The sequence below is a fragment of the Syngnathus acus genome, chromosome 3, assembly GCF_901709675.1.
Source record: "Syngnathus acus chromosome 3, fSynAcu1.2, whole genome shotgun sequence".
NCBI classification, from domain to species: domain Eukaryota; kingdom Metazoa; phylum Chordata; class Actinopteri; order Syngnathiformes; family Syngnathidae; genus Syngnathus; species Syngnathus acus.
The window spans coordinates 7890474-7915143 of record NC_051089.1 but is presented as its reverse complement, the minus strand read 5'-3'; the positions used below and the strand labels follow the sequence as shown (position 1 = coordinate 7915143).

Sequence of the window (24670 nt, the reverse complement as noted above, 5' to 3'; positions counted from 1 at the left end):
AACCCACAGGAGGTCAAGGAAAACTAAAGAAAAATCTGGGGCATCGAGTTGGGGCCGCAGATGGGAATCCCTCTTTAATGACATATCACGCAATATTTGAATTAATGAATGAATTAAAAAGACTTACATCCAAAAAGCGTATCCACACCTTTTCAATTTCGTTTTAAGCTCTAATTGGATCATAAATTAAAAGAGGTCAAGACGTGTGTCGCATCACATGCTGCTGTGCTAAAGTTACATCACCTGCGCAAGTGAACTTTTAATAACACAGTGCTTGGCAGGACAACTCGACCCCTCAGCTGTGTCTGGCAGGACTGTCAGCTTTGTATGGTAGACCTGTGCCCTACTCAATAGATCATTCTCTGACACCTCATTGAGCTTTTCTGGGAGGAACATTATGACAGAGGAGATCGTTTGCAAATGCAACTGCAATATCAAGTGACTGCCAGTGGTCAAAAATGAATTATGGCATACAGAGTAGTGCTCAAATAATTCATGCTAGCACAAATCTCACCTACTATGTGTTTCCACATGCGCTTCATTATTCGAATACTGCAGCAACCAGATACTCCATGATTAAAGACTTCATGTTTTCTCAGTCTGTTCACGAACACTGTAGACACATTTGCTTAAGGAAAGCCCCATTCAAATCGGTTGTGCTGGATTTTTGTTGGTGGAAAATGGAGAGGCAAATAAATTGGGACTCCTTCAGTGATGTTGAAAGAGAATAATAAGTAAATATGTTGTATCTTGACAGTCTGATACAGTTGCCCAAACAAACACAGATGTGCATGCAAAACATGGCCGTGTGAAGCCAGAAGCGTGTAAACTCAAATTGAACTTTCAGCCAGGGTGAATAAGAGATGCATTTCCATCTGATTACTCATTTTCATAGTTTTCCTTTTCCCAGGTTTACAATAATCGACTTTGCGGGACCACCACTTTCCCTTTTTTGTTTTTACAATACCTTGGCCATTAATGTTGTATAGAGGCTGAGATCCCCTGGAGTCAAATTCCTTGCTTGGCATGCACAAACTTGGCCAATAAAACTGTTTCTGATTCTGAAGACAAGTATAAAGTTTAGCATCGCTTGCATCAAATTACATCAAATTACAAATTTTAGCTGGTCCGGCTTATAGTCCTGTGCGGCTTATAGCCTGAAATTTACGGTATTACTTTTGCGCATATCTTACCACTGATGCCTCCGTCTTCGAGTTTTATGCCGATTTAAACTTAGAATATCATTTCATGTCATGGTCTCACAGGTTATAGGATCATATTTTTTACCCCTCGTTTTCAAGATTATTATCAAGTCACTGATCAAGAACTGAGATTTTGAATTTAGGCACTGTGCGTAGGGGAACAAAAGAGGAGGAAGGCGCAAACACGACGTCAACTATAGAAAAGCAAGATACTGCTTGGCAGATTATTCTGCTTAAGGTGGGATCAAAACTGAAATTCAGAGAGAGATTACCCCTAAAACATCGTTAGCAAAGAGGTGTAACTGCTGTGGAAAAATGAGCGTCAGGTCAATTTAGGAGACTAAGAAGATCAGATAAGCATCACAGTGTCCAAGAGTGAACAATAAACCCAAATCTGCCTCCGAGTTCCTGATAAGAAGCTTCAAAGCACTTTTGGCTTCTTTTTGAAAGCAGTTGGACACACCAAGTTATTATTTCTCCCACACTGGGCTTTAGCTGAATTCAAACAAGACAAGACAACAAGCAATTGCGATCTGCCTATGTGATATCTGACTAATAGCACGACATGTAAAATTAATGCGTGACAAAACTGGGAACACCTATTGCGATGGTGCAGAGACTTCATTTAGCAAATAAAAGCTTCACGCTCAAAGACAGAGAAAGACAAAAAGAAATGAGTCATTGGAAGAGCAGGCAAAAGGATGAACCCCATGCCATTACAGAGATGGTCACTGTGTGCAAAATTCAAATGTGATTCCGCTACAAAGTGAACAAAGAGTCACCGAGGGACTTGATGAATTTTGCAAATGACAGAATGGAAATTATGCTTACGCCTGCTTTTAATAATAAATATATTACATTTCCAGAGCCCTGACTGACTTTAAACATTAGCATTTGGTTATCATGTTTGGTCAGGTGGAAAAAAATATATGCAATTGCATTTGAACAACTTGAAGTCTTTCATTAACTTAATGTTCGGGATAGACTGACATTTTTCTTTTCCAGGGCCGATATCTTGTCACCTGCCTGTCATATTGCAGCTCGCTCTCTCATTCTTGGCTCATAGTTGTGTGAATTTCAAGCTCTTCCATGTAGAAGATTCTGAAACCATTAGCTTAGGGCAGCTTATGTCATATATAAAGCTTCTACTTGTAAATCAACAGGAGCAGTGAATGCCTCCTGCAGTAAGCGCTTATTTGGTGTTAAAATGACCAGGAGGAGCCTTTGGAGGATTTTTTAAAAATCCATATAAGTTAAGTTTAAGATTTCCTTCACGCGCCTACTCCCTTGTCAGATGAAAAGGTTGTTCAAGAGTAAACAGTAAGCAGTGATTCTTAACATACAGCCCATATGGCTCCTAATTATAGCTTGGCTCTGAACAATTCAGTCAGCTCAAACCAAAGCCAGGCACAGCTACCTTGTTGCTATTCTGACCTTTTTGTAAATCTGAGAGGCATCAGCTGTGTTATGACAGTGCCCTCAGTGACATTACCATTGTGACGTGAACTCACTGGCACGGGAGCAGGACTCCTATGGCTGCGAAATAAGAAGGGCCCTATTGTGGCACACACAAATTTTGAGACAGCGTCCATTAATGACTAACATTTTTGACTGACTTTCAAATGACCTTCCTACTACATGTTAAAGCTAAAAACTTACTGCGTGTAATGATTATGTGACTGCTTTCAAGCTGAAGGTGTGTGCGTGTCTGGGGTACCTCCATGCCGACCATATGGCCAGCTGATTATGCGCTAGCAGCACATCCTAATGAGGGTCCATACCTGACAGAGACATTCTTTTCAGTATGCAACGACAGACGTGCACAGCAGCATTAAGGTGTGCGTCCGCGTCTTCACACATTTAATCACATATGATGATGCTAAATTGACATTACCTGATAAGAAACACCAAAGTGAAATTTAAATGAACACTTTCAGCTAGATTTGTTATATTACTTCATCACACTCGACTGTAGAAAGTTCTGGTTTGCCGGGAGTCCGAGCCACAGCTCTGTAGTGACACCCAGTGGAAACAACCACGTACGAGACCTGACCTAGAAGGTGAATGTTTTTCCCTTCGGAGGTGGAACATAATCCCTCAACCAAATTTTTTGGAAACAATTGCTCTCATAGGAAACAATCTTTTCTGAGCAAAATTATATTAAACACTAATACCATTCACTGACGTACATAAAGATGTTAATTTATAATACAAATACATACGCTACATGAGGCCTGCTGACATATTAAAAGCACCAACCTGCCGCTCATTGTGTATTTAATGAGAGTCCTCACTTATTTTGTCTATTGCCGCACCGGCAAAGAGCAATGTTAATCTCGGGTCACGTATGGATCGCTGTTTCTCTTTCCACACAGAGATGTGCCTATGCTAGATGTGAGTTTGTCACATTTAAAGGGAATCAGAGGAACCATTTTCATCTGCGGCAAACAGAGTCATGTGTGTTCACACCCACAACGGCTCAAACTACTCTGGCTTGTGTCCGTCTGCAAAACAAATTTACTGGCCTCCTTATAGAGTCATGTCAAGTCCTGGATTTGTTCTAGTCACTAAAAAAAAAAAAAAGAGCACTTCGACTCCAAAACATCAAACCCTAGCTGTCCCTCGGATCACTCATCACTGTCTTATAAACATTATTTTTCCTAGCAGTGACATGGGAACTTCTACCATTCATTGCTCGCGATTATCTCCAGTTGAGTGCACCAAACAAGGCGTTGGCTCAGTTAATGAAAAACTCTTAAGAGTCATAGAGAAGGCGTGAGTATGTCCAAGTCCATAAAGATGATCCTTGTACCTTTTTATGACGCTGAGATTTTGTTTGTTTATCCGTCATGTTGGGTGGGTAAAGTCCACGCTTTTACAACATCCCTCACATACTTACCTAACAGTATATCTCAAAAGGCACGGGCATACTTGGTGAACCGCAGCACTGGCGCACTGGTGTGAGTTACGTGGAAATATTTTTTTCTTTCTTTCTTACTTTCTTAAACTAGTGACAACAAATAGGTGAAAAACAAAATACAAGACAGCCAGAGGGGTCAGATTTGGGGTGGATTGTAATTTTCCGGACACAACTTCTCTTAATTTCCGACCACTTTATCGCTTACTGGTTTGGTTTTGGTAGTTATCGCAGGTGTGATTGGAGAAAATTACAGAAAACTACAGGACAAGGACAGGAAAGCTCAAAAGAAGGTACATTTTCTGCTCAAATTGTATCATTTGTATCCATGTTGCAATATAAAAATGACTCAAAGCTTCAACAGATCTGGCATCTGGACTAGACAAGCAGGATGGAGGAAGTGAAAATCAGAGGGAAGAGTATACAGGAACGACTCAAGTAAGAAATATACTTAAAATCTGTCAAGTAACTTTATTTTATATGATGCAACAATTTTCAAGAGACAAAAGTACAGTATATATATATAATCATAGTTATACAGTACCGTAAATCTGATCCTTTGTTATTTTAGATTTTTCCAATCTGTGTGGATTAGATCAAATTTTTACACACAGCGTGAAATATAAACAGTATATGCACCACAGCAAATATATTGTTAAAAATCCTATAACAAGCAGATACTTCAGCCATTATCTTTCTCATAATAATCCTGATTACGTAGCTATTGACGACTCTTTTAAAACGAATTGGTAGAGTATCACTTGAACTTCCTTGTGTTTGGATTTATTTTACATAAGTGATGTATAAACGAAAGGAATTTCTGCACTGAACACGCTGACAAATATATAATTCCCCTTTTTTTTTTTTTTTTAATCTAAGGTCATTGTGCAATAATAACCACCCAGTAAAGGTGATTGATTGTATTATCAATGCTATAAACTGAATATGGTGGCCTGTGTTTGTGTGACTCAGGGAAAGATGGGATCCATTTCAACTCAACCCAATAGGAGCTGAGAAGGAACAGAAGAGAAGGTGCTTCCAATTGGCCCAGTACCTGGTGGCTATTATTGTGGGTTTAGCTGTCCTGACCAGTGCCGTTATTGCTAAGGTGCGATTCAAAAATGCCACTTTAATATTAATCACCTCACAATCATCTTTATTTTAGCTTCTCCATACATAGTATTGAAATATATAGAAGACGAAAAACTATCAGGTTTAACGTGTTTTGGTCTGTCCAATCAGGGTTCTCTTTTGGTGCTGTCAACATTGTCCAGCACGAAAGACGAGTCAAAGTCTAAGGAAAAACAGTTCTACATGCTGATGCTGGTGTTCTGTCTGGTTTGCCCAAACTTCTTGGTGTTCATGAAATCACTGTGGAGGTGTGCCTTCAAGAGCTTCGTACAGCCCAACCTGAAGACCATGTTGTGGGTATGTGACGTTTATTAGATGAGTCCACGACTATTTGTTTATCGATCCCTGCTGTTTTCTGACTAATGACCTGGGTGTGCTTTTCCTTTTGCAGATTTGTGCCATTGAGTGCATTGTGTCACTCGGTACTTCAGTCTTGGTGCTTGTGGTGATGCCCCAGTTTGACATTCTGACAAATCTGTTCATCAGCGGAGGTGTCTGTATTTTGTCTGCACTTCTTCAGATCGTCTTTCGACTGCAGACAGAACCTTGGAAAATTATATTCCCAATGTGCTCCCTCATTCTAACATGCGCTGGTAATTGTACTACATATTTAAATCTATGCTATTCTCTTAAGATCAGGTGACTAATTACAAGTCCACCTTACATTCATGTATGTATCTCAACAGGATATTGCCTGCTAGGAATCGACTACTATGCCCGCGTATCTTCGCATGTGGATAGACAGAAGGACGACTGCTATGTCTACATAGCAATTGGAATTTTCTCCTCACTTCTTATCTCATTTTGTTGGTGGGAGAATCCAATGCAAGCGACAAATCGAATTCAGGTGTGTTTCTATTCTGAAAATTGATGGATGGATGGAAAAACTTTGACTCAGCACTATTTGACATTGTAAAAGGGAGAATTATGTTAACAAATATCCTGAGTGCTTGTCATTCAGCGTCTACATTTCTGAGCCGAGATTAACCCATGTTAAAACTATTTTGTTTTGGCTTTGTGCAAACATATAATCCAGTGTAGCGTTTACTGAAACTGTTTTTTGTATCTCCCTATAGGATAGATTGTCAGAACTGGATGGTTTCAGGGACTTTGTGTTTGTCATAAGCAGCCTGTTGAGGATAATTGTCATAGGTAATTGTCTGCACTCACGATCTGGAACAACACTCACAAAGAATCTGCTAACTATATTTAACACTGTAATTGATACCACCTCAAGATCCCTCATTTTTTTATTAAAGCGTGTTCCTGACCTTTACTATAGAGACCAAATATTTAAGTAAAGATGTTGATTTCAGATTTATGAGAATGCTTTCTCGCTATGAACGGAATATTTCAGTGAAAACACATTTGTTTTAACTGTACATATATCTGTTATATTTTCACTCAGCCTTGTAAACAATTTATAGTTTTTTTTTTCATTCGTAGGAGCTGTATACCTTGTCTATCATTGCCTCATTAGAGAGTCCATCAAGTGGCCAGACTTCAATTTAAAGAGTGAAGATTGGGAATTGTTACAAATTGGGCTGGGGCTGTTTTTCTTACAGGTAGGTGAAGGTTAGAATCAAGCTAACTCACCTTTTATAATCAAAGTTGTCCAAGTTGATTAATCAAATCTATTACATCAGAGCAACAAATGAGATTCATTGTCTTCCTAACAAGGCTGACACTAACTCCCCCATTGTTTCTTGCCTCAGGCCTTCTGCTCGGCGGCATGCCACTGGTTTGGGGTGGTAGCTTGTAAGATTCATGCTGTCAGGATGGGTTTTGCCTTGCCCTTAATTAGCACGGGCCCCTCGGTGCTTATATTGGGACTTGTACTTTTCATGACCCAAGTAAATGAATTGGCCGAAACACACCATGGGGACATCAGGGGTGAGTTATTTGAAACCTGGTCATTTCTTACAAAAAAACTTACATGTTTTTCCCCATTGCAGAATTTTGTGACACCTTGTCCACCTTGAGCCGCAAGAACACAACCCCTGTGGTCTTTCTAGAAATCACTAAGAGCATCTGCCGAACATCACTTAACAGGTATAATAATAATAATAATAATACATACAGTACAGTATAAAATGCAAGCATCTGCTTACCTCCATATCATGAATGTAACAATTTAATCATTTGACTGACAGCGCTTACTTGCAATGGCCTTTTTCAATGCTGGCACTTGAGGGGGTATGTATGTGGTCGGGATTGGTCACATGCACTTACTACGTATGGAAAACAAAGGTAAGCACTTATTTTTCCAGCAACTTCACAATAGATTTTTTCCATTATAGTTATTTTTTGAATTCAGTTTTACATGTTTACATATTAGATGACATGACTACATTTATCTTTTGTTGACTACCGCTTAGGTCCAGCGTATAGAGAGAACCTCTCAGCTCTTTGTTCGGCGGCTCTATGAATCTGCTTTCATAGACTTGTCTTTGTTGCTTAACACCAAGATGAAGGTGTCTCGGGCTCGAAACCAAGAAAGGTGAGAAAGCTTCTATAGGAAGGATTTCAGTAGCAATGTAGTTAGTTGCGTTGGTCCGCACACCTACATGGTTGGTGGCAGCCATGCACCTTAACATTGGTTGCCAGCTGCCATGAAATAAAATTATGCCTGATATCGGTTTTGTTTTTTGGAGTCAGATGCCTTCTTGTTCCACAACTCAAATCTCAGATCCGTTTTATTTTTCAACCTTGCTATGTCTACAGTGCACCATTCTACTTTTGCTTAGCGTTGTTGTGCTTTCAACAGCTACATTAGTTGAATTAAAAAATACATTTTAGAGATGATGCATGCAAAACTGCCTGTGTAAGTAAAAGGATCTCTCACATTACCTGTAATGTCATGATTTGATCTGAAAGACTTATCAGCTCTCTTGTCCTTGTTCTAGCCACGATGACATCCAGAATTGTGTGATCTATCTATGTGCCACCATGTGGCATGAGACCTACGATGAAATGCTCAAGATTCTGACCTCCATGTTCAGGTTTGTATTGCCGCAACACAAAAGACCACAGAGCAGTGAAATGATCCATTTTGAGTCATGTACAGAGGTACCAATTTGTTTTAAGGTTGGACCGTTACCGAGGTGATCCAAAGGAGGAACACAAGGACTGCTTTGATTTTGAGTGTCACATTTACGTGGATGATGCGTTTATGACTGAAAAAGACACAGGGAAAAGGCTGGTTAATTCATACGTTAATGACTTGACTCAAGTTGTCATCGAGGTTTACAGGTAAGGTCGCACGATAATTGATTAATGGATTTGAAAATTACTCATCTGTGTGGAATTGATTGATTGCGTCTTGAAAATGGACAATCATTTTTTATCCAGGGTGTTTACCAACAAAGAGCCTGACGACGTAGCCATCGTGGAAACTCCATATGGTGGCCGACTTGTATTTGTTATGCCAGAAGGAAACATGCTCTACTTTCACCTTAAAGACAAAGGTCTCATCAGGAACAAGAAGAGATGGTCACAGGTATGCGAATTTGGTTCACTCCATCAAAATCAGTGTGTGTGTTTGGTAAGCAAATTGTTGACATGGACATGTCCAAGTAGGACACCAAAAGAAGATAAATCATAATTTCAAAAATGACTGAGTAACAAATATTGTTGTCTTTTAGATTATGTACATGTATTATCTACTTGGCTGGAAGGGCTACCTTGCCAAAAACCCTCAGACCAAAGTAAGACCCTATAAACACCTAAAATCACACAAGCGAGGGGATTTGCAGTGTATGTAAATTAATTTGTTTTTGGAAATTTATTTGTTTTGTAGCGCCAAGACATATGCAGAGAGTCTTTAATCTCTGTGGATGGTGAGATATACCTCATGCCCCAACATGACAATGACAACAAAAGAAGATTCATCTCAGATGACAACGTATACGTTCTGGCTCTGGACGGGGACACCGACTTCCAGCCGAAAGCCGTGATCTTGCTAGTAGACAGGTCAGTAACAGACTCTAGCACAGCTTTGGGGAATCCAGTATTATTGTCAATACACAATAAATTACAGAGAAAAATTATAATAAATAAATAATGTTGACTTTTTGTCTATCGTGGCTTTTATTCAACAACACAAATTATCAAGGGTGATTAACCTTCCGATTGATGACAATTAACATTTTGATTGACAGGCTGAGGATGTATGAAAATGTTGGGGCGGCCTGTGGACGAATCCACCCTACCGGAATGGGTAAGTGAACGTTTCTGTCCATAGTACTTTTTGACCAATGTTGTAATAATCAATGTCTTAAAATCATTGGCGACGGGCCAAAAGCGGATGCTAAGTTGTTGCGCCCTGCCACTCATTACGACCTTGAATAAGGGGGAATAAAAATGCTAAACAAAATTAAAATAGTTTGCTTTGATGCTACATATAGCCCATCCACATTTGAGTACTTTACTACATGGTTCTCAAGCACGTGTTCCCCAACAATATGTTCCATTTTTTTCAAAACATTTCTCTGAATTCACTTCACAGGGCTTTTAATGGGTGTTCTCTATTATTAGCTCATGACCAACATGATGATATGACAATAAATGATATATTTTAGTAAATTCAGTCTCGGAAACCTTCAGGTCCCATGGTGTGGTACCAGAAGTTTGAGTATGCAGTGGGTCACTGGCTACAGAAGACAGCAGAACACGTGTTTGGGTCTGTGCTGTGCAGTCCAGGATGTTTCAGTCTGTTTCGAGCATCGGCCTTAATGGATGACAACGTGCTGAAGAGATACACGACGACTGCCACAAGGGCTGGAGAATATGTCCAATATGACCAAGGTCAAGATTCTCCTATCACTCTTTCAGTTATGTCAGCCAGCTGTTTACAATTTTCTTTTTTGTCTGTTTTAAATATTTTAGGGGAGGATCGTTGGTTGTGTACTTTGCTACTGCAACAAGGGTGGCGTGTGGAATACAATGCCGCATCGGATGCCTACACCAACTCACCGCAAGAGTTTAAAGAGTTTTATAACCAGAGGAGACGATGGGGACCATCCACACTGGCTAATACATTGGACCTACTGCACAGGTCAGTTAAGCAAGTGAACACTGCGAGATTTTTCCTCCAGTGTGGTTGGCAGAATTATCTCATTCAATGCAGTCAGATTAAAATAAACTCTTTTGTGCTGATGACAACAGTGGGGGAGAGACTGTCAAGAGAAACCCCTCCATATCCAGACTTTATATTTTCTACCAGATGTTCACTGTCGGTTCGTCTATTCTCGGGCCAGCCTCCGTGACCCTTATGGTGGCAGGTAGGTTCAAAACCGTCTACTGGTATGTTTTTTCTTCTTTTACCTGCAATTTATATGAACCTACACAATTTTGAATTCCGTTATGTCCTTTCCCGCAGGTGCTTTCCAGTTTGTCTTTAAAATCTCGGGGACTCTTTCCATCATCATTGCGAGCATCCCTCCTGTGTTCTACATTATCATTTGTTTCATTGCCAAAGCAAACAACCAGATAACAATCGCTGCCATTATGAGTGTTCTGTATGCCTTCCTCATGACGGCGTCCTTCTTTTCGATAATCGGTGAGCATCTATCAGCCGGAGCTTTGCGACGTTACGAAGATGTCTGCAGTTTTTTGAAGCACCGGTATGCTCTCAGGTGATATGGTGATGGAGGGAACGTTCCTAACCCCAACTGGTGTGTTCCTGGTTTCTATGACAATCATGTACTCGGTGACTGCTATCCTTCACCCCGAGGAGTGTGGTATGTCAAGATTGCATAATCATTAGCATTCTTACTTTGAGATGGTGTCATGCCGTGCATTGTGATGGTATTTTTTTTCCGACAGGAATGATCATCTATGGCCTGATGTATTTTATCTGCATTCCCAGTGGCTACCTTCTCCTTACCATCTACTCACTGGTTAACATGCATATTGTGACCTGGGGCACAAGGGAATCAAATAAGTAATGCACCAACTTTCAACATTAGCAGATTTATTCCGTAATGCATGACCAATGGAGCTGTATACTGTACTTTTTTTTTTTTTTTTAACAATTGAGAAATATGTATTTAATTAACTTTTATTTCTTGCCTGGTTAAATTAAAAGGTTTGGTGTACCGACTGCAGGACGATGTTCACTATTTCCAGTGAACATGATCAGATGGTAGCTCTTGCTATTTTTGTTTCATCTTTTTTCCTGTTCTGTTAGGGGAGGAACCGAGGTAAAGAAGAACCATAACGTGCTGTGTGACCGAAACTGCAGACTCTGCTGCTGGGACATGAAGTTTCAGGTAACTTCCTCAACTTTATTGATATGCTGCTGTGCACCCGCTGAATGAATTTATAACACTTCTGGTTGGAATTGACAGGTAACTCAAGAAACTGAGAATTTGATGATTCAACAAATCACGGGACGGACTGGGCAGCAAGCAGCTCCCCTTCCAATCACAGCCCAGGAAACGAATGAACACCCTGCTTTAACAATGGAGCTGCAGCCTCCAGCTGACGCCAACAAAATGGCACAGCCAGGAGGAAAGAAATTACATATTGATAAAGAGAGGTGAGAGTTGAGATGCTTTGACATGTCCAGAAACACGTAACTGCATTTTTTTTATTATTATTACTTTGATTCACCTCTTTGTTAATGACATTAAACAAGAGGAACCGAGCACAATTCAAATGTTTATGATTCGTCCCACACACAATTATTGAACTAGATGTTTAAAATACTCTATTGGAAAATAATAAATTATTATAGAAGTGTTTCTTGTCATGCAAGCGTAAAAAGAAGGTAAAAGTAACTGTTATGGTAAAAATTCATATGTTATGGATTTATCATAATACCTTTTACACAAATAAAGCCAAACAAAATGGCAAAAAGCACTATTTGCCAAACCTTTCCAGTTCTAAAGGTCAACTGCATTTGTCGTTTTGTAAAATTATCCCAAGAATAATGCACTTAATGTTGCAACTTCCAAAGACTCACCAATGTACATGTGTGTAGTGTCGATAGCATGGAAAAAGCAAGTATATCAAGCGCAGCTGAAGACGACGACGATGAAGATGATGATGATGATTATGACAACAACAACCAGGAGAATGCAGACCTTCCTATTAGCGGTAAGACAGCCTATAACAAATGTCAGCATGATGAGATTTCAAAAATCAAAAATTGTATTTGTACACATCTGTCTCCTTAGACTGGGTGAGTCCAGTGAAACTAGAGTTTCTAAAGAAGTTGACATTTGCCAACTTGAAGAGGAACTTAAGAGAACAAATACGGTATGGTATTTTCTTCATGACGAAAAAATAAATAAAAATCTTTGTCATATAACGCCCGTCGTGTGTTGCAATGACTGTGAATCTAAAAAGGAGTTTCTTTTCCAGATCCTCCCTCCGCAGCAAGAATCACGATGACGTGTGTGATGACTTGATATTAATGTTAACAGACACACTCACTGCACAACTATACGGAATAGGACCCGAAGATGTTCTGACAGAAAACCAACTAGAGGAACTACAACAGGAATTGACGGCGCAGGTATTCACAAAGACAGGCAGAACAGCAAATATATATAACTTTACATTAAAGCTAATTTAAAATTCAGTCAGCCCTAAATTTCAGGACAGATTTCATCAACGCTTTGACTCGATCACATCTAATCCTTCTGGTTTTATTTCTCTCACTATTAATTAGGTGAATATAATCCAGTAGCCTGATTCTCTATTTTTTTTGTGTGTGTGTATAGGCTCGGCGCACACTGAAGACCAATCGCATGGAAAGATTAGACAGAAAAGTCAAGAGAGCCATTGAGAAAACTCTGACTGCACCTCAGGTGCAGAAACTAGAAGAGGTAAGATAGAGATTTAGCGATTAGGTCTGAAAGAAGAAGCTGCTGACGGGCTGGCACAATTGAGACAAAATTCAAACAAGCGATGAGCCAGATTGGGAAAATATTTGTATCTTGCTTTATGTGTGTACGCATAGGACGAAGATGACTTCTGGAAGAAGTTGATTGAGCGCTATTTGAAGCCCATTGTTGACACAAAAGCACATCTGGACGAGGTGACCAGAGAGCTAAAATCGCTACGTAATAAGGTCAGCAAATTTCCTTTCATGTTTTGTGTTTTATATCTAATTTTGTGTGGCGCTCCAATTCATGAGTTTTTCGAGATGAGTTCCTCGGATGAGTTTTTTTCAACACAAAAATTTCAAGTACCAAGTGGTAGCAGGGAATGTCACAACAAGCATCAAATAGTGATCGATTCTTACAAAAAAGAGGCCAAATGGTTGCTGCTAGCTGTTTATTGAACTTTTCAGTTAAACGTAAAACGAAGCGAAATACATATTTTGTAATTATTCTAACAAAAACTCAGAAATTGCGCTAGCTTAATGTCAACATAGAATATCAACACGTTAAGCTCACATCAGCTCAGTTCTGCTGATATAAAAAGGATTTTAAATTATTTTTCTTTTCCCAAGGACTGGGTGGCTGCCTCCCATTTGCCTCATGAATGCAATTCAAAAGTAGACTGAGTTTTTGTTTTAATGTCCTCTATTGTACTTCATGAGGGTCAACTTCACTTTTTCCAGAATATTAAAACATTAGATCATTGGCCTGGAGAGTCGCTAAAGGTTTGAGAAAGACTAATTCCGTTTTGCAATGGATTATTTTGATAATATTCTTTTTATGTAAACTGATTAAGTCTCTGGAATTCCAACTGCTAATGTGATTGTTTCAAACAATGACTTCTGCTTTTCAAAGGACTTTCCTTCAACTCAATAAGGATGCAAAAAATGCATCAAACACATACTCAAGACTTTTTCCTAGAAAATGATTGCTAACTATTCTTCCTCAACACCCCACAGGCAGTATTCCTCTATTTTATCGTCAATGTACTGTGGGTGGTTGCTACCTTCTTCCTGCAAGCCATTGGAAATGACGTCATAAGCATCAAGATCCCGAAATTCTATTCAAATGGAACACAATCTGAAGAGTACCTCAAGGTTGGTGCACACAAAACAATGTTGTATTTAATACATAGCTGTTGCCATCCTGAACAATGTACGATGTCATTGTGATTTGTCCCATACATTATTTTATATTGACAGGTGGAGCCTCTCAGCTTAATGTTTCTGTTGTCCTTTGCCATCCTTCTTCTCGTCCAGTTCCTCGCCATGTTGTATCACAGGTACACACACAAACATTTTGTATCGTTATATTTACATAGTTAATAAGAAAGGGGAGGGGGGTCCGTCAATTTGGTGGCATGCAAGCACTGCTCTACTTGAGTTTCATTTGCTTACAGGGTCTACACTTTGATCCATGTGGTGTCATACCGCAGCACCGAGAAGGACTACAAACTGAAAGATGCCGTAAGTAACACACAATTAACACATTTGAATCCACTTTGACTGTCATAGATCCTTATCAAATACTAAAATATCAATTGGCTGGAAAACATCTAGTACCAGTGACAAACTAGAAAACAACTAGTTACGAGTTGATAACATGCATAAAATAAATGTTTGCCAACCAGCAACAAGCATGTTAGGTACATTAGCTTCGTGCCATCAGACAAATTCCACCTGTAAAGCGTTGGAGATGCTGCAAAAATGAACTTTATGAGACCATTTGATAATTGGGCTGCACAGTGGAGCACAAGTTAGTGCGTCCGCCTCACAGCTCAGAGGTGCGGGCTTCAATTCTGGCTCTGATCTTAATGTGTAGAGTTTGCATATTCGCCCCATGGCTGCATGGGATTGCTCCGGGTGCTCAGTTTTCCTCCCACATTCCGAAAACATGCATGGTAGGCCGATTGACCGCAAACTTGCCCCATCAATTCACTTACTTTTCTCACTCAAGAGTTTAGCAACTGTTAACAAGATCCTGGTTTGTTGCATCATAAGCAAGTGCATCTCAAATTATTAAAACATTGAGTAATTAAGTAAATCCCTGACCCCTTCCTTCCCCTACCTCTTCCTTGAAGAGACAATTTTTGCAAACAACTGAGAATCATTGGGTAAATGCAAGACTGGCAATGCATCATTTGGAGCCGCGCGTCAAAGTATGGAACATCTATCCAACCACGAGGGTGATAACAGTGAAAAGCAATAAATATTACTTACATGCATTTGTTTCTCCCTTGTTTTCGATCGCCAATGTTGTTGTCGCGTGATGCCGATGAGGCGGAAGTATTATTGTCTTGGAACGTCGGGGTCTGTCTTCGTGCTGGAGGGTCAAACGTCCCTTTTTCTGTGGTCCTATCCTAAAAGTTTAAGTAAAACGTGCATTTCTTGTGGGGAGGAATAAAATGGAAGGGGTGATCGTGGGATTGTGCAAACAAACTTCAGCTGATTCGCAAAGACGTCATGACGTTTTTGTAGCCAATCAACAATTACGTCACTCAGGCGCAAAACTCTGTTAGAATGGAGAACATAGTTCTATTAAAATGTGCATATACACATATGTATTTTTTAATTGATAATTCGCTATTGTTTATATATGTGTATGACTTTTGATTTTGTTAGCACGGCTCCAAATCTGCAGGTTCAGATGGTTTCCATTTCTTGTACACTGCTTGTATACTTCAACTCAATCAACAGATTATTATCACTATCTAAATCAAATATGGGCAAAGTTTGCAACATAAAGCCAGCTCATTGCCGTTCACTTTAGACTATCAATAGAGCTGTAATTCTATTTGTTGTGTTCATTCTCTAGGACGACGAAGACGATGGCTTGACTTTAGAGAACCTTAACGTCGGTGGATTGAACGTTACAAGCGATGACATGTAGCTGATGACTATATTTGTGTGATGTAATTTTATTTGTTCCTCATTGCTGCCCTTCTCTCTAATTTACTTATCATGCTATTTTTTTTTAATCTAAAGCCAAAGTCCAAATTTAATCTTTGCCTGAGTCACGCTTGGGATAATATGCACTCACGTGTCAAAGATGTCTCGACAAAGCTGGATTGTATGTACATTAAATAATATGTTTGCCTTTTCTGTGGGACTTAGTGATGGGTTACAATCTGGACATTCCATCCTTGAATGAATTGCAACTTTTGCACATAAATGGAAGAAATATTTATGACTGTGTATTGTTTAACATGCTTTTTTCCCCCCATCTGGTTTGAAGACAATTTAACAATATTTTTAGAGTATTGTACTGCAATAAAAGATAAGACAATGCGGCCTTTGTTCTTGTCACTGACCTTACCAGCGATTAAAAAATACCTGAGGGTTTAGGCCTTGCTTTTGTTTTTATATAATGGCAGACAACACAATGCACATGGTGAAAAAAAAATCCCCTCTAGGATTGCTGTCAGTCATTAACCCTTATATTTGCTGTCAGTCATTAACCTTTATATTTTCACTGAACCATCTCTATTCTGTTTGATCCGCTAATTCCAAAGATGTAGATCACGAGTTAGGCCACTTTAAAACAGCCCCATATTTTATTGTCAATTGCGGCGTGCTTTAGTCTGTGCTTCGGGTCACTACCCTGCCAAAGGAGTTGACAGTACAGCTGAGACCAAGATTTTGGTCACTTGGCTACTCAGAATGTCAGATGCCTTGAGATTTCTTTGTATCCTGCAGATACATCATACCCAGCATAAGAACACTTCCTCCTCATCTAGTGTTTTCTTAATAGTCTTCATTTTTGTGTTAAAACAATACAACTTCAGTGACTTGCCATAATGCTTGAGCATCTTCACACATCATTCAGCTTTGTAGCCTGTCAAAATATGCAAATTTCAGTCATATCAGTTAAGTGGTAATTGTGTGTTTTTATTTAGATGCGACGTAGCAATAATTTTGCCCAAGTTTATAATTTATAATATAGTTATGTGGTTATGTTAAATAAAATGAAGACACACAGCATCGATTGACCTTTTTTTAATGAACACATTTCACTCAAAAAAAGAGAAGCACTCAAGCAGGCAGTAAAATTAGGCAATTGCAAAACAATCATCCGATATTTTGGGGAGAATGTTTCATCGAGGTAAGGCAGCAAAAGAGACTCCACCACTATATAGTTTGACAATCTTAATCATTCTACAAAAGAGTGGGGGCAAAAACAATCAACCTCACAAGACCCTTGTGCTGCCACTATTCCCCAAATGATAAGCAAAAAGTTTCGCAACACTCATACTCACTCCTGCCTTCTTTAACGTTCACTTTGTATTCCAGTAATGTACTGATTTATAAAGTGAACACTCAGCGTGTCAGTTGAAGAGTCAGAGTCAAGCCAGTCCTTACAAATGGCTGCCATTGGTCCGATAAGTGATTCTGGGAAACAGCCACCAGAAAAACTAGCTTTGCCCTTTATTTTCACAAGAACCTCCTTGTTTGTTACGTTGAATATGAGCTTTAAATATAGATTGTGAATTCTTGACATCACTGAAGCATTAACAGGAGTTTCAACTGTAAAAGTGGCTTTTAACTGACTGCCAACAGACAGCCCAAAGGCGAGAAACTAAGCCGGTGAGTCTAAAAGCTTGGCAGTTGAGTCGTCAAAACGATTGGTTGAAGTAACGTTTAGATCCGTTCCAGCCGCCACTTCTACCTGACCCACCGCGACCGCCACTTCCCCCAAAACTCTGGCTACGTCCCCCTTGGAATCTTCCTTTCCAATTGCCTCCTCTACCTCCCCCAAAACTCCGGCCACGTCCGCCTTGGGATCTTCCACCATCACTTCGGCTGTCCCTGTCCAGCTGGGGGAGCTCTGTGGCCTCGGTCAGCTGCCAAAAGCTATCATCTTCCCAGCCCTCCTATTGAATGAGCAAGAGGCAGGATGAAAATTGTTAATAGCAATGCAATGACTAAACCACTTGACAAAATACAGTGGTGCTGTGAATAACAAGTTTCATTCAGTGGTCCCTGAATAAAGGAAATGCCATCAATCTATTCTTGCACCCCACCAAAAAGTTTCTTTTATGAAAAATTGCACACTAGGATATTGTACTTTATGAAAACATAACTACAGTAAGTATTGTAAATAAATACTGTAAACAGTTTGTAATGCCAATTGACATTGCTCTCCTAGTGTGCATGCCATGCCCACCAGGGAGCAATATCAAACAAGGCGAGTGTAAATTAATCCTGCATAAAACATTTGCCATTTTCATCCTGCTTTGTTTATAATTTAGCAGATATTAAACATAGAGGAATATATCTATTCGTACCTGAAACTCCTTCACTTTGTCTTCTGGAATATCGAAACAAACGCCCTACAGGAAACACATTTGATAAAAATTATGACATATGTCAGTCGGTTTCATGGTGTGTGCGCGTGTGCAGCCTTTAATGAATGCTTGCAAAGCACTTAGAACATACCATTTGGCCTACAATGAAGACCATTGCACTGATGTGCTTTTCAACCTCCTCTCCCAGTTGTTCCTTGAGCGTATTCCAGGCAAGACCAAGATTATACATTTTCTGAGAGCATATCAACTGCATGGTGGTATGACCCTGGGGAACAAACAGCAACACCTTATATTGAGAGCCACACAAAAAATGTCCAGGACATGAGCACGTATATGCAGTCAGCCCATTTTAACTTACAGGTTTGGAGGTGAGCAGTGACCTATTCGTCAAACTCGTCAACCCGGACATGTGTGCCAAGGCCGCGGCCAGCGCTTCCACTGCTCCTTTCTCTTTTATGAGCCTCTCAGCAGAAACTCTGAAATGTTCAATGGCTGCCGTGGAGACAGAGTCCAGGAACCTGGACGGGAAAAACAAAAGTAGTTAGCCAAGTTTTATTAGCTAATTCCACATGATAAAGTGTTACAGTCCAACAAACACTTCCTCGGAACACGGTAATATAAGTATGCACACGCTAAACATTTGCCACCCTAATTGGGGAGGCTCACTCGTATTGTGCGCTGAACTCACGTTGAAACATCCTTGCTTGATGACTTGATGAGGTCATTGGTAGAGGGAGCACAGACTCGTTTAAACGTAATGCCCTGCATCAAAACCAACGACATTCAACTTTAGATTAAAAATTAATATCTCATCTTGATGAAAGCAATGATGCTTTCATAACATCTCCAAAGGCTATCTATCTTGATACTTTTGGTTTAACAAAGGGCACGTACAGCCGATTGTTCCACGTTGCGTAGCTGATACTCCTCACGCTGCACGTAGAAACAAATGCATATTCCCATTCTTCCAGCTCTGCCCGTTCTTCCTGAGCGATGGATATACGAGTCCACATCCTAACGAGTGTAGATGACATCATGAAAAACAGTTTCATCAAACTGAACTTTAAAGAAATGAAAATTCAATTGAGCAGCATGTCATACATTGGGCGGAGAACACTGTATGACGAGGTCAACTTCAGGGATGTCTAACCCGCGGGCTGCCACGTTGGTAGCCACCAAAACATCAAAGGTTCCCTTCCTGAAGCCTTGCAGTGTAACTTCCCGCTGTTGTTGGGGAATGTCGCCATGGAGGCATTGGGTGTTCTGAAAAGATGTGTGCACACACACGACAACAGAAATCACACTTCTGAAACTAAACACTGCAAATGATTAATGAAAAAAAATCTATCAGCAACGACTCCATCAGAATAATAAAATAAAATCAGATTTGGCTGTGTGTGAATGTGTATATGTGTTATGTTTCTCTCTGCATTAAAAAATGAAAAAAAGTTTATCAGAGACCATGACACTCTTTGTCCACCACCAGTGTAATAATTCTGAGGAGCAAACTAGTGGCTGCGCATTTAGTGCATGTGACTTACCTGTTTGATGGCTGTACTCGCGAAAAGCTCATTAACCTGTCTCTTGGTCTCACAGAAAATGATCGTCCGGCCGCTGCTGCCGCTGTACACCTGGATCACATCTCCTATCACCGCTGCACGCTGTGACCAGTGGCATTCCATGGCCAGATGCTGCAAAGGGGCACAAAAGTGTGGCCATATAAGTATATGTCCTCGTTCAAACATGGGGAAAGCTAACGATCAATTAAAAATAAAATAAATAATAATCAAATAAACCGACACTTACCTCCACAGTTGTTGCAGCTCTCTGTGTTTTCGTTCCAATCAGGTCAACACGCTTGCAATCGGGCCTCATGTATTTCTTGGCCACTTCGTAGACCCATGGGGGGCAGGTGGCCGAAAACAGGAGCGTCTGGGGATTGGGGTCGTCATCTGGTGTGGAAAGCACACGGAAGTAGTCACTGTTGTCCAAATCGAGAAAATTGCAAACAATTCAAAGAATAAAAGAATACTTTGCTTATTATAGGAGGAAGATATAATTTCCTCCACTGGCTCAGCAAATCCCATGTCCAGCATTTGGTCCACTTCATCAAGAACCACATGCTTCAGTTTTGTGAGATCAAGGCTCCTTTTCTCGAAGAGATCTTTAATACGACCAGGGGTTCCCACCAAAACATCAATCCCGTTACGGATGGCCTCAACTGTTTGAAAAATAAAAAAATCATAACTGTTATTACGGTGACGGGGTTTTTTTGATAGCAGAGGCTTTGGAGGAGAGGTTTGGACACATGATGTAGCAATTTTGCACACGTTTGAGAAAAGTGTTCAGACATTGACATTGGACTTACATTGGGGCGAGTATGGGACGCCTCCATAGAAACAGGAGATGTTCAATTTCTTGGCAATGTTTTTAAAGTCCCTAGCGACCTGGACGGCCAACTCTCTGGTGGGAGTCAAGACCAACACCTGCAGAGAGATACGGGGTGGACTTAGAACAGGTTCTCATCCGTCGGTGATGAGGACACAGTGACAACAAAACTACAGCTTTAATGAAGCGTGCATACGTTGGGGGGACGTCCTCTTGGTTGTGTCAATCCATCCGACTGGAGTTTCTCCACCAGTGGGATAGCAAAGGAGAAAGTCTTCCCTGTTCCTGTGCGCGCTTGGGCAAGTACATCATGTCCATCATATATGTGATCAAATGTCTGGACCTGAATGTCAAACAGGTAGGAGACTCCTCGAGCTGAAAGAGCGAGCGAAAAGACAAGAGTTAGTATTTCCACAGATGCCACAAAAAACACAACATATAACAGAGCGTCTTGCTAGTGCAACCAGTTGGCATGTTTCTTTTTTTGGGAGGAGCACTTAATTCATAGCAGACACACAAAAATACATGATGTGATGCATATAGCAAAAAGGTTACCAACCCTAAATGACTATTCAAATGTGCATCAGATTATGAACCAAGAAATTATTTAAATTATTTCTTTAAATTCTAATAATTGATCATTTGAAAGAAAAATGCTGGCAAACTATGTAAATTTCCATTTGTTTCATTAAAAAAGACGAAATGTGTCTGAATGGGTCTATAGAGATACTGTTTAAGAAGTACAGGTAAGAAGAAGCACTGAATCAAACTGCAGCCCAATGAAAGTAAATGTTTAAGCCATGTACCACAATAACAAGTTGAGTGCCGCTATCTAGTGGTAACAATTGTTGCAGCTTAAAAAGGGACGTGGTTGTTTTATATTTGCTTGCTGGACTATGAATTTGAAGCCTGGTTCAAGACATGCAACATGTCAAATGAGCTTTTGACAGCAGTTTGGTGTGGTGTGTGTGAATAGAAACGTGATAGGTACCGTTGAGTTTTTGAATAGTGCCATGAGAGATTCTGAAGTTGGAGAAAGCTCCGGCTTTCTGCTCAGGTGTTTCCTCCTAGACAATGGGAAACCATAAATTAAAAAAGAAAAAGCTTTCAAAATGTAAAAAGACTATATGCAAAATAAATGACCTCCAATTACATATTTAGGTGAAGCCAAAAGCTGTGACAACTGTAACAGTATAACACGTTAATATAAACATATGGTTTTATAAATAATGATCAGCCTTACTATTTCCTTTTCACTCTCTGACCCATCGGATTGAGATGGTGTCTGGCTTGGGGTTGGAGCAGGTGTGTCTGGCATGGAATGTTCATTGATTTCAGCTTCAACAACTCCTATCGTTTTCTTCAATTTCATCTAAACGCAAACAAATGCAAAATTATTAACAATTTTAAAAAGTTACCAGTAAGACACATTAAAAAAAAAGATTACACTCGTACTAACCTCCTCCTCCTCCTCGACTGCTTCCTTGCTCTTTTTCTTCTTCTTCTTCTTTGGTGGCTCAGTAATATCAGTAATGCCGGTCAAGTCGGTTGCTTCATCTATGTGACCATTGACTTCGTCTTCTGCTAGCTTGTTTTTTCTCTTTTTCTTTTTTGGTGGCTCAGGCATATCAGTAATGCCGGTCAGGTCGGTTGCTTCATCTATGTGACCATTGACTTCGTCCTCTGCTAGCTTGTTTTTTTTCTTTTTCTTTTTTGGTACAAGACATTCACTGTCCGGCTCCTCTTGTTCCTCAAGCTTCTTCTTCTTCTTCAGTTTCTTGGCTTCCTTGGATTTGATCTTTAAATTTTGGAAAGAACATTGAATTGTTTAAAAATCCTTACCACACAAATTTACATGTAAAAGCATGCATATGTATACACACTAGTACAATTAAGTACCATGAGTACTCCTGCACAATCTAAGGAAATATGTTTTGACCCCTAAGCAAGGCACGACAGCTTGATTTGTAGTGTATTTTAAACACAGGGTAAATCAATGTGCTTCACATAACAAAAGTACTGTGCAATTTTTAAAAGCGTTAACGTAACAAAATAACCAAGACATTTAAAAGCAAATAAAAGGTAGCTTACTAAATACTAAAAGTAAAAATATGAGAAGTAAATAAAGAAAAATTATGAAATGTAGACATTTTTACAATACTAGGCTTTATAGGGTGGATTAAAACAATCAAGATATTTTTATTTAAATTAAAAAATGTGAGGTCTGCAAAAAAAGATTGGGTTTGTTTTCAAGACTCCTTGTAACGCAAACCACATGGTTCTTTTCAACAAGGATGCTTTCAAATTTTTGCATCAAAGGAAACAAAGGACACAACAGACGATCTCAAAACAACATGGTTATTGTTTAGAGTTAAAAAAAAAAAAAAAGTTTGCGAGGCCTGCAATATTTATAATGGAAATCAGTCGTATTTTCTTACAGGGGGGGTGGATCACGTTTTGATTACATTTGAGTCGATGCAAATCGCTTTTTTGTGCCCCTTCGATTACGTTTAGTCTACGTGTTGAAACCAACGCAACTAAAAATGGCCAAATAATCTACTACTTGACGTCCTGCTTCATATGTTTTACGAAATATAAATGCCGACGTCACAAAGTTGCGACAAAACGCAGTTCCACTCGTGCAAGTTGCTTCATGCTTTCAGCACTCAACTTCCGGTGTCCACATTGCTTAAAAACCGAACCGGCTCACGTGGCCTCCCAACGTGCTTGCTAGGCTTGATAGCCTTGCTAGGCTATCACGCTAATCTGGTGGTTTCTGACTTTGTACCGTAGTTCTACTCGATGACCATTACATTTACCAAAATGTTTCACTTATGTTATGCGATTTCTGACAAGTGTGTCCCATTTAGACAAGCTGCTAACCCACATTATCACGCAGCATCGCGTGCCACATGGTCAAGCATGGGAGCAGTCGTGAATACGATGCACTTCACCAGCTATTTGGATTTAAAAGTCAGTCCGTCATTCCACATACCTTTAACGCCTCAAGATCCGCGGCGGTGTCACTCTCTTCTTCCATGGTTTTGACTTCAACGACGCTTTTAGACGGCATTTTTCTCCCGAATGGAACCCTGCTTTGTGGACACACAGGCGATCTCGCGGCCACGCGGATGGAAAAGAACGCGAACGTGCGCGCGCACAAGAACGGAGGATATCGACGCGAGAGATTGTCTACGATGGGAAGACAGCGCACACTGTAGATTTAATGAACCACGAAAAATTACATTTACTGTAGAAGTCTAGAGAAATGTATACTGTATTAAATAAAATGAGAATCTACACAAAGAAAAACACAATTTTACCAAGATCACCTGTAATTTTTATTGATATTTTTATAACAGTAGGAGAAAAAAAAGACATAAGCAACTATACTAGCCTATTAGATTAAAAACATCAAAACATAGTTCCATTTTTGTGTGAATCAATCAAGGTGATTGTGTTGTGCAATGCAGTGGCTGACTGGTTAGCAGATCTGTCCTCACATTTCTGATTTTGAGGTTTTGAAGCCAGCTTTGGAGTTGTCATGTTCTCAGCATGGCGACGTCCCAGGATAATCAGAATCAGAATCAGAATCAGAATCAGAATCAGCTTTATTGTCAATTCCTTCATGCTAGGACACACAAAGAAACCGAAATACCGTTCCCCCTATCCCACGGTGACGAGACACAGCACACGATTAACACACAAGTATAACAACGGGGAGAGAGTTCAGGACCCCAACAGCCCGGAGATCACAAACTTCGCCAGTGGCGAGCAGTGCTGGCATCTCACAACAAAGTCCCGGCACCATTCTTCACGGATGTAGACGCACAGT

General features: G+C 40.0%; 3 protein-coding genes across 9 annotated transcripts in view; 1 reads left to right on the top strand and 2 right to left on the bottom strand.

The window, feature by feature from the left end:
* LOC119120299 (CUB and sushi domain-containing protein 1-like) overlaps positions 1–15629 on the bottom strand; it is a 282068-nt gene extending 266439 nt beyond the window's left edge. For both annotated transcript variants that reach the window (XM_037247067.1, XM_037247068.1), the window contains exon 1: positions 15362–15629. The gene's annotated coding sequence lies outside the window, so the exon portion shown is untranslated. The remainder of the gene's footprint in view (positions 1–15361) is intronic.
* chs1 (chitin synthase 1) lies at positions 4076–16427 on the top strand. Of its 3 annotated transcripts, none has more exons than XM_037247069.1 (36): positions 4076–4162; positions 4345–4412; positions 4484–4557; positions 5092–5227; positions 5362–5547; positions 5642–5843; positions 5937–6097; positions 6327–6402; positions 6697–6815; positions 6966–7143; positions 7206–7302; positions 7404–7500; positions 7629–7750; positions 8157–8252; positions 8338–8502; positions 8602–8749; positions 8895–8957; positions 9050–9222; positions 9411–9469; positions 9856–10056; positions 10138–10306; positions 10417–10532; positions 10631–10810; positions 10887–10991; positions 11077–11194; positions 11441–11522; positions 11601–11791; positions 12236–12351; positions 12432–12513; positions 12619–12772; positions 12981–13085; positions 13220–13330; positions 14102–14239; positions 14345–14424; positions 14542–14608; positions 15957–16427. In XM_037247069.1, exons 3-36 carry the CDS (start codon positions 4511–4513, stop codon positions 16029–16031), a joined length of 4215 nt encoding a protein of 1404 aa, XP_037102964.1. In that variant the 5' UTR covers positions 4076–4162; positions 4345–4412; positions 4484–4510; the 3' UTR covers positions 16032–16427. The 3 variants fall into 3 exon arrangements, with proteins under 3 accessions (XP_037102964.1, XP_037102966.1, XP_037102965.1); XM_037247071.1 differs by having other exon boundaries at positions 4475–4557; XM_037247070.1 differs by lacking the exon at positions 4076–4162 and having other exon boundaries at positions 4169–4412.
* A 694-nt stretch (positions 16428–17121) lies between these two features.
* Positions 17122–23994, bottom strand: ddx21 (DEAD (Asp-Glu-Ala-Asp) box helicase 21). 4 transcript variants are annotated; one of them, XM_037247075.1, is made up of 17 exons: positions 23831–23994; positions 22480–22633; positions 22315–22377; positions 22079–22209; positions 21827–21902; positions 21032–21210; positions 20816–20933; positions 20480–20668; positions 20254–20399; positions 19989–20138; positions 19549–19710; positions 19342–19461; positions 19136–19209; positions 18806–18965; positions 18578–18712; positions 18427–18471; positions 17122–18012 (listed from the first exon to the last, which is right to left on the bottom strand). In XM_037247075.1, the coding sequence occupies exons 1-17, from the start codon at positions 23906–23908 to the stop codon at positions 17755–17757; spliced, it is 2238 nt and encodes a 745-aa protein (XP_037102970.1). In that variant the 5' UTR covers positions 23909–23994; the 3' UTR covers positions 17122–17754. The 4 variants fall into 4 exon arrangements, with proteins under 4 accessions (XP_037102970.1, XP_037102968.1, XP_037102969.1 ...); XM_037247073.1 differs by having other exon boundaries at positions 22079–22195; positions 22304–22633; XM_037247074.1 differs by having other exon boundaries at positions 22079–22199; positions 22308–22633.
* Between the last annotated feature and the right edge of the window lie 676 nt (positions 23995–24670).

Coding starts and splice junctions, on each gene's coding strand:
- chs1 (XM_037247069.1), top strand. CDS start 4,511: ATGGAGGAAGTGAAAATCAGAGGGAAGAGTATACAGGAACGACTCAA. Junction 4,558..5,091: donor AGTATACAGGAACGACTCAA/GTAAGAAATATA, acceptor TGTGTGACTCAG/GGAAAGATGGGATCCATTTC. Junction 14,425..14,541: donor CTCGCCATGTTGTATCACAG/GTACACACACAA, acceptor ATTTGCTTACAG/GGTCTACACTTTGATCCATG.
- ddx21 (XM_037247072.1), bottom strand. CDS start 23,908: ATGCCGTCTAAAAGCGTCGTTGAAGTCAAAACCATGGAAGAAGAGAGT. Junction 20,400..20,479: donor TTCCTCCTATAATAAGCAAA/GTATTCTTTTAT, acceptor TTTCCACACCAG/ATGACGACCCCAATCCCCAG. Junction 19,210..19,341: donor GCAACGTGGAACAATCGGCT/GTACGTGCCCTT, acceptor GTTTTGATGCAG/GGCATTACGTTTAAACGAGT.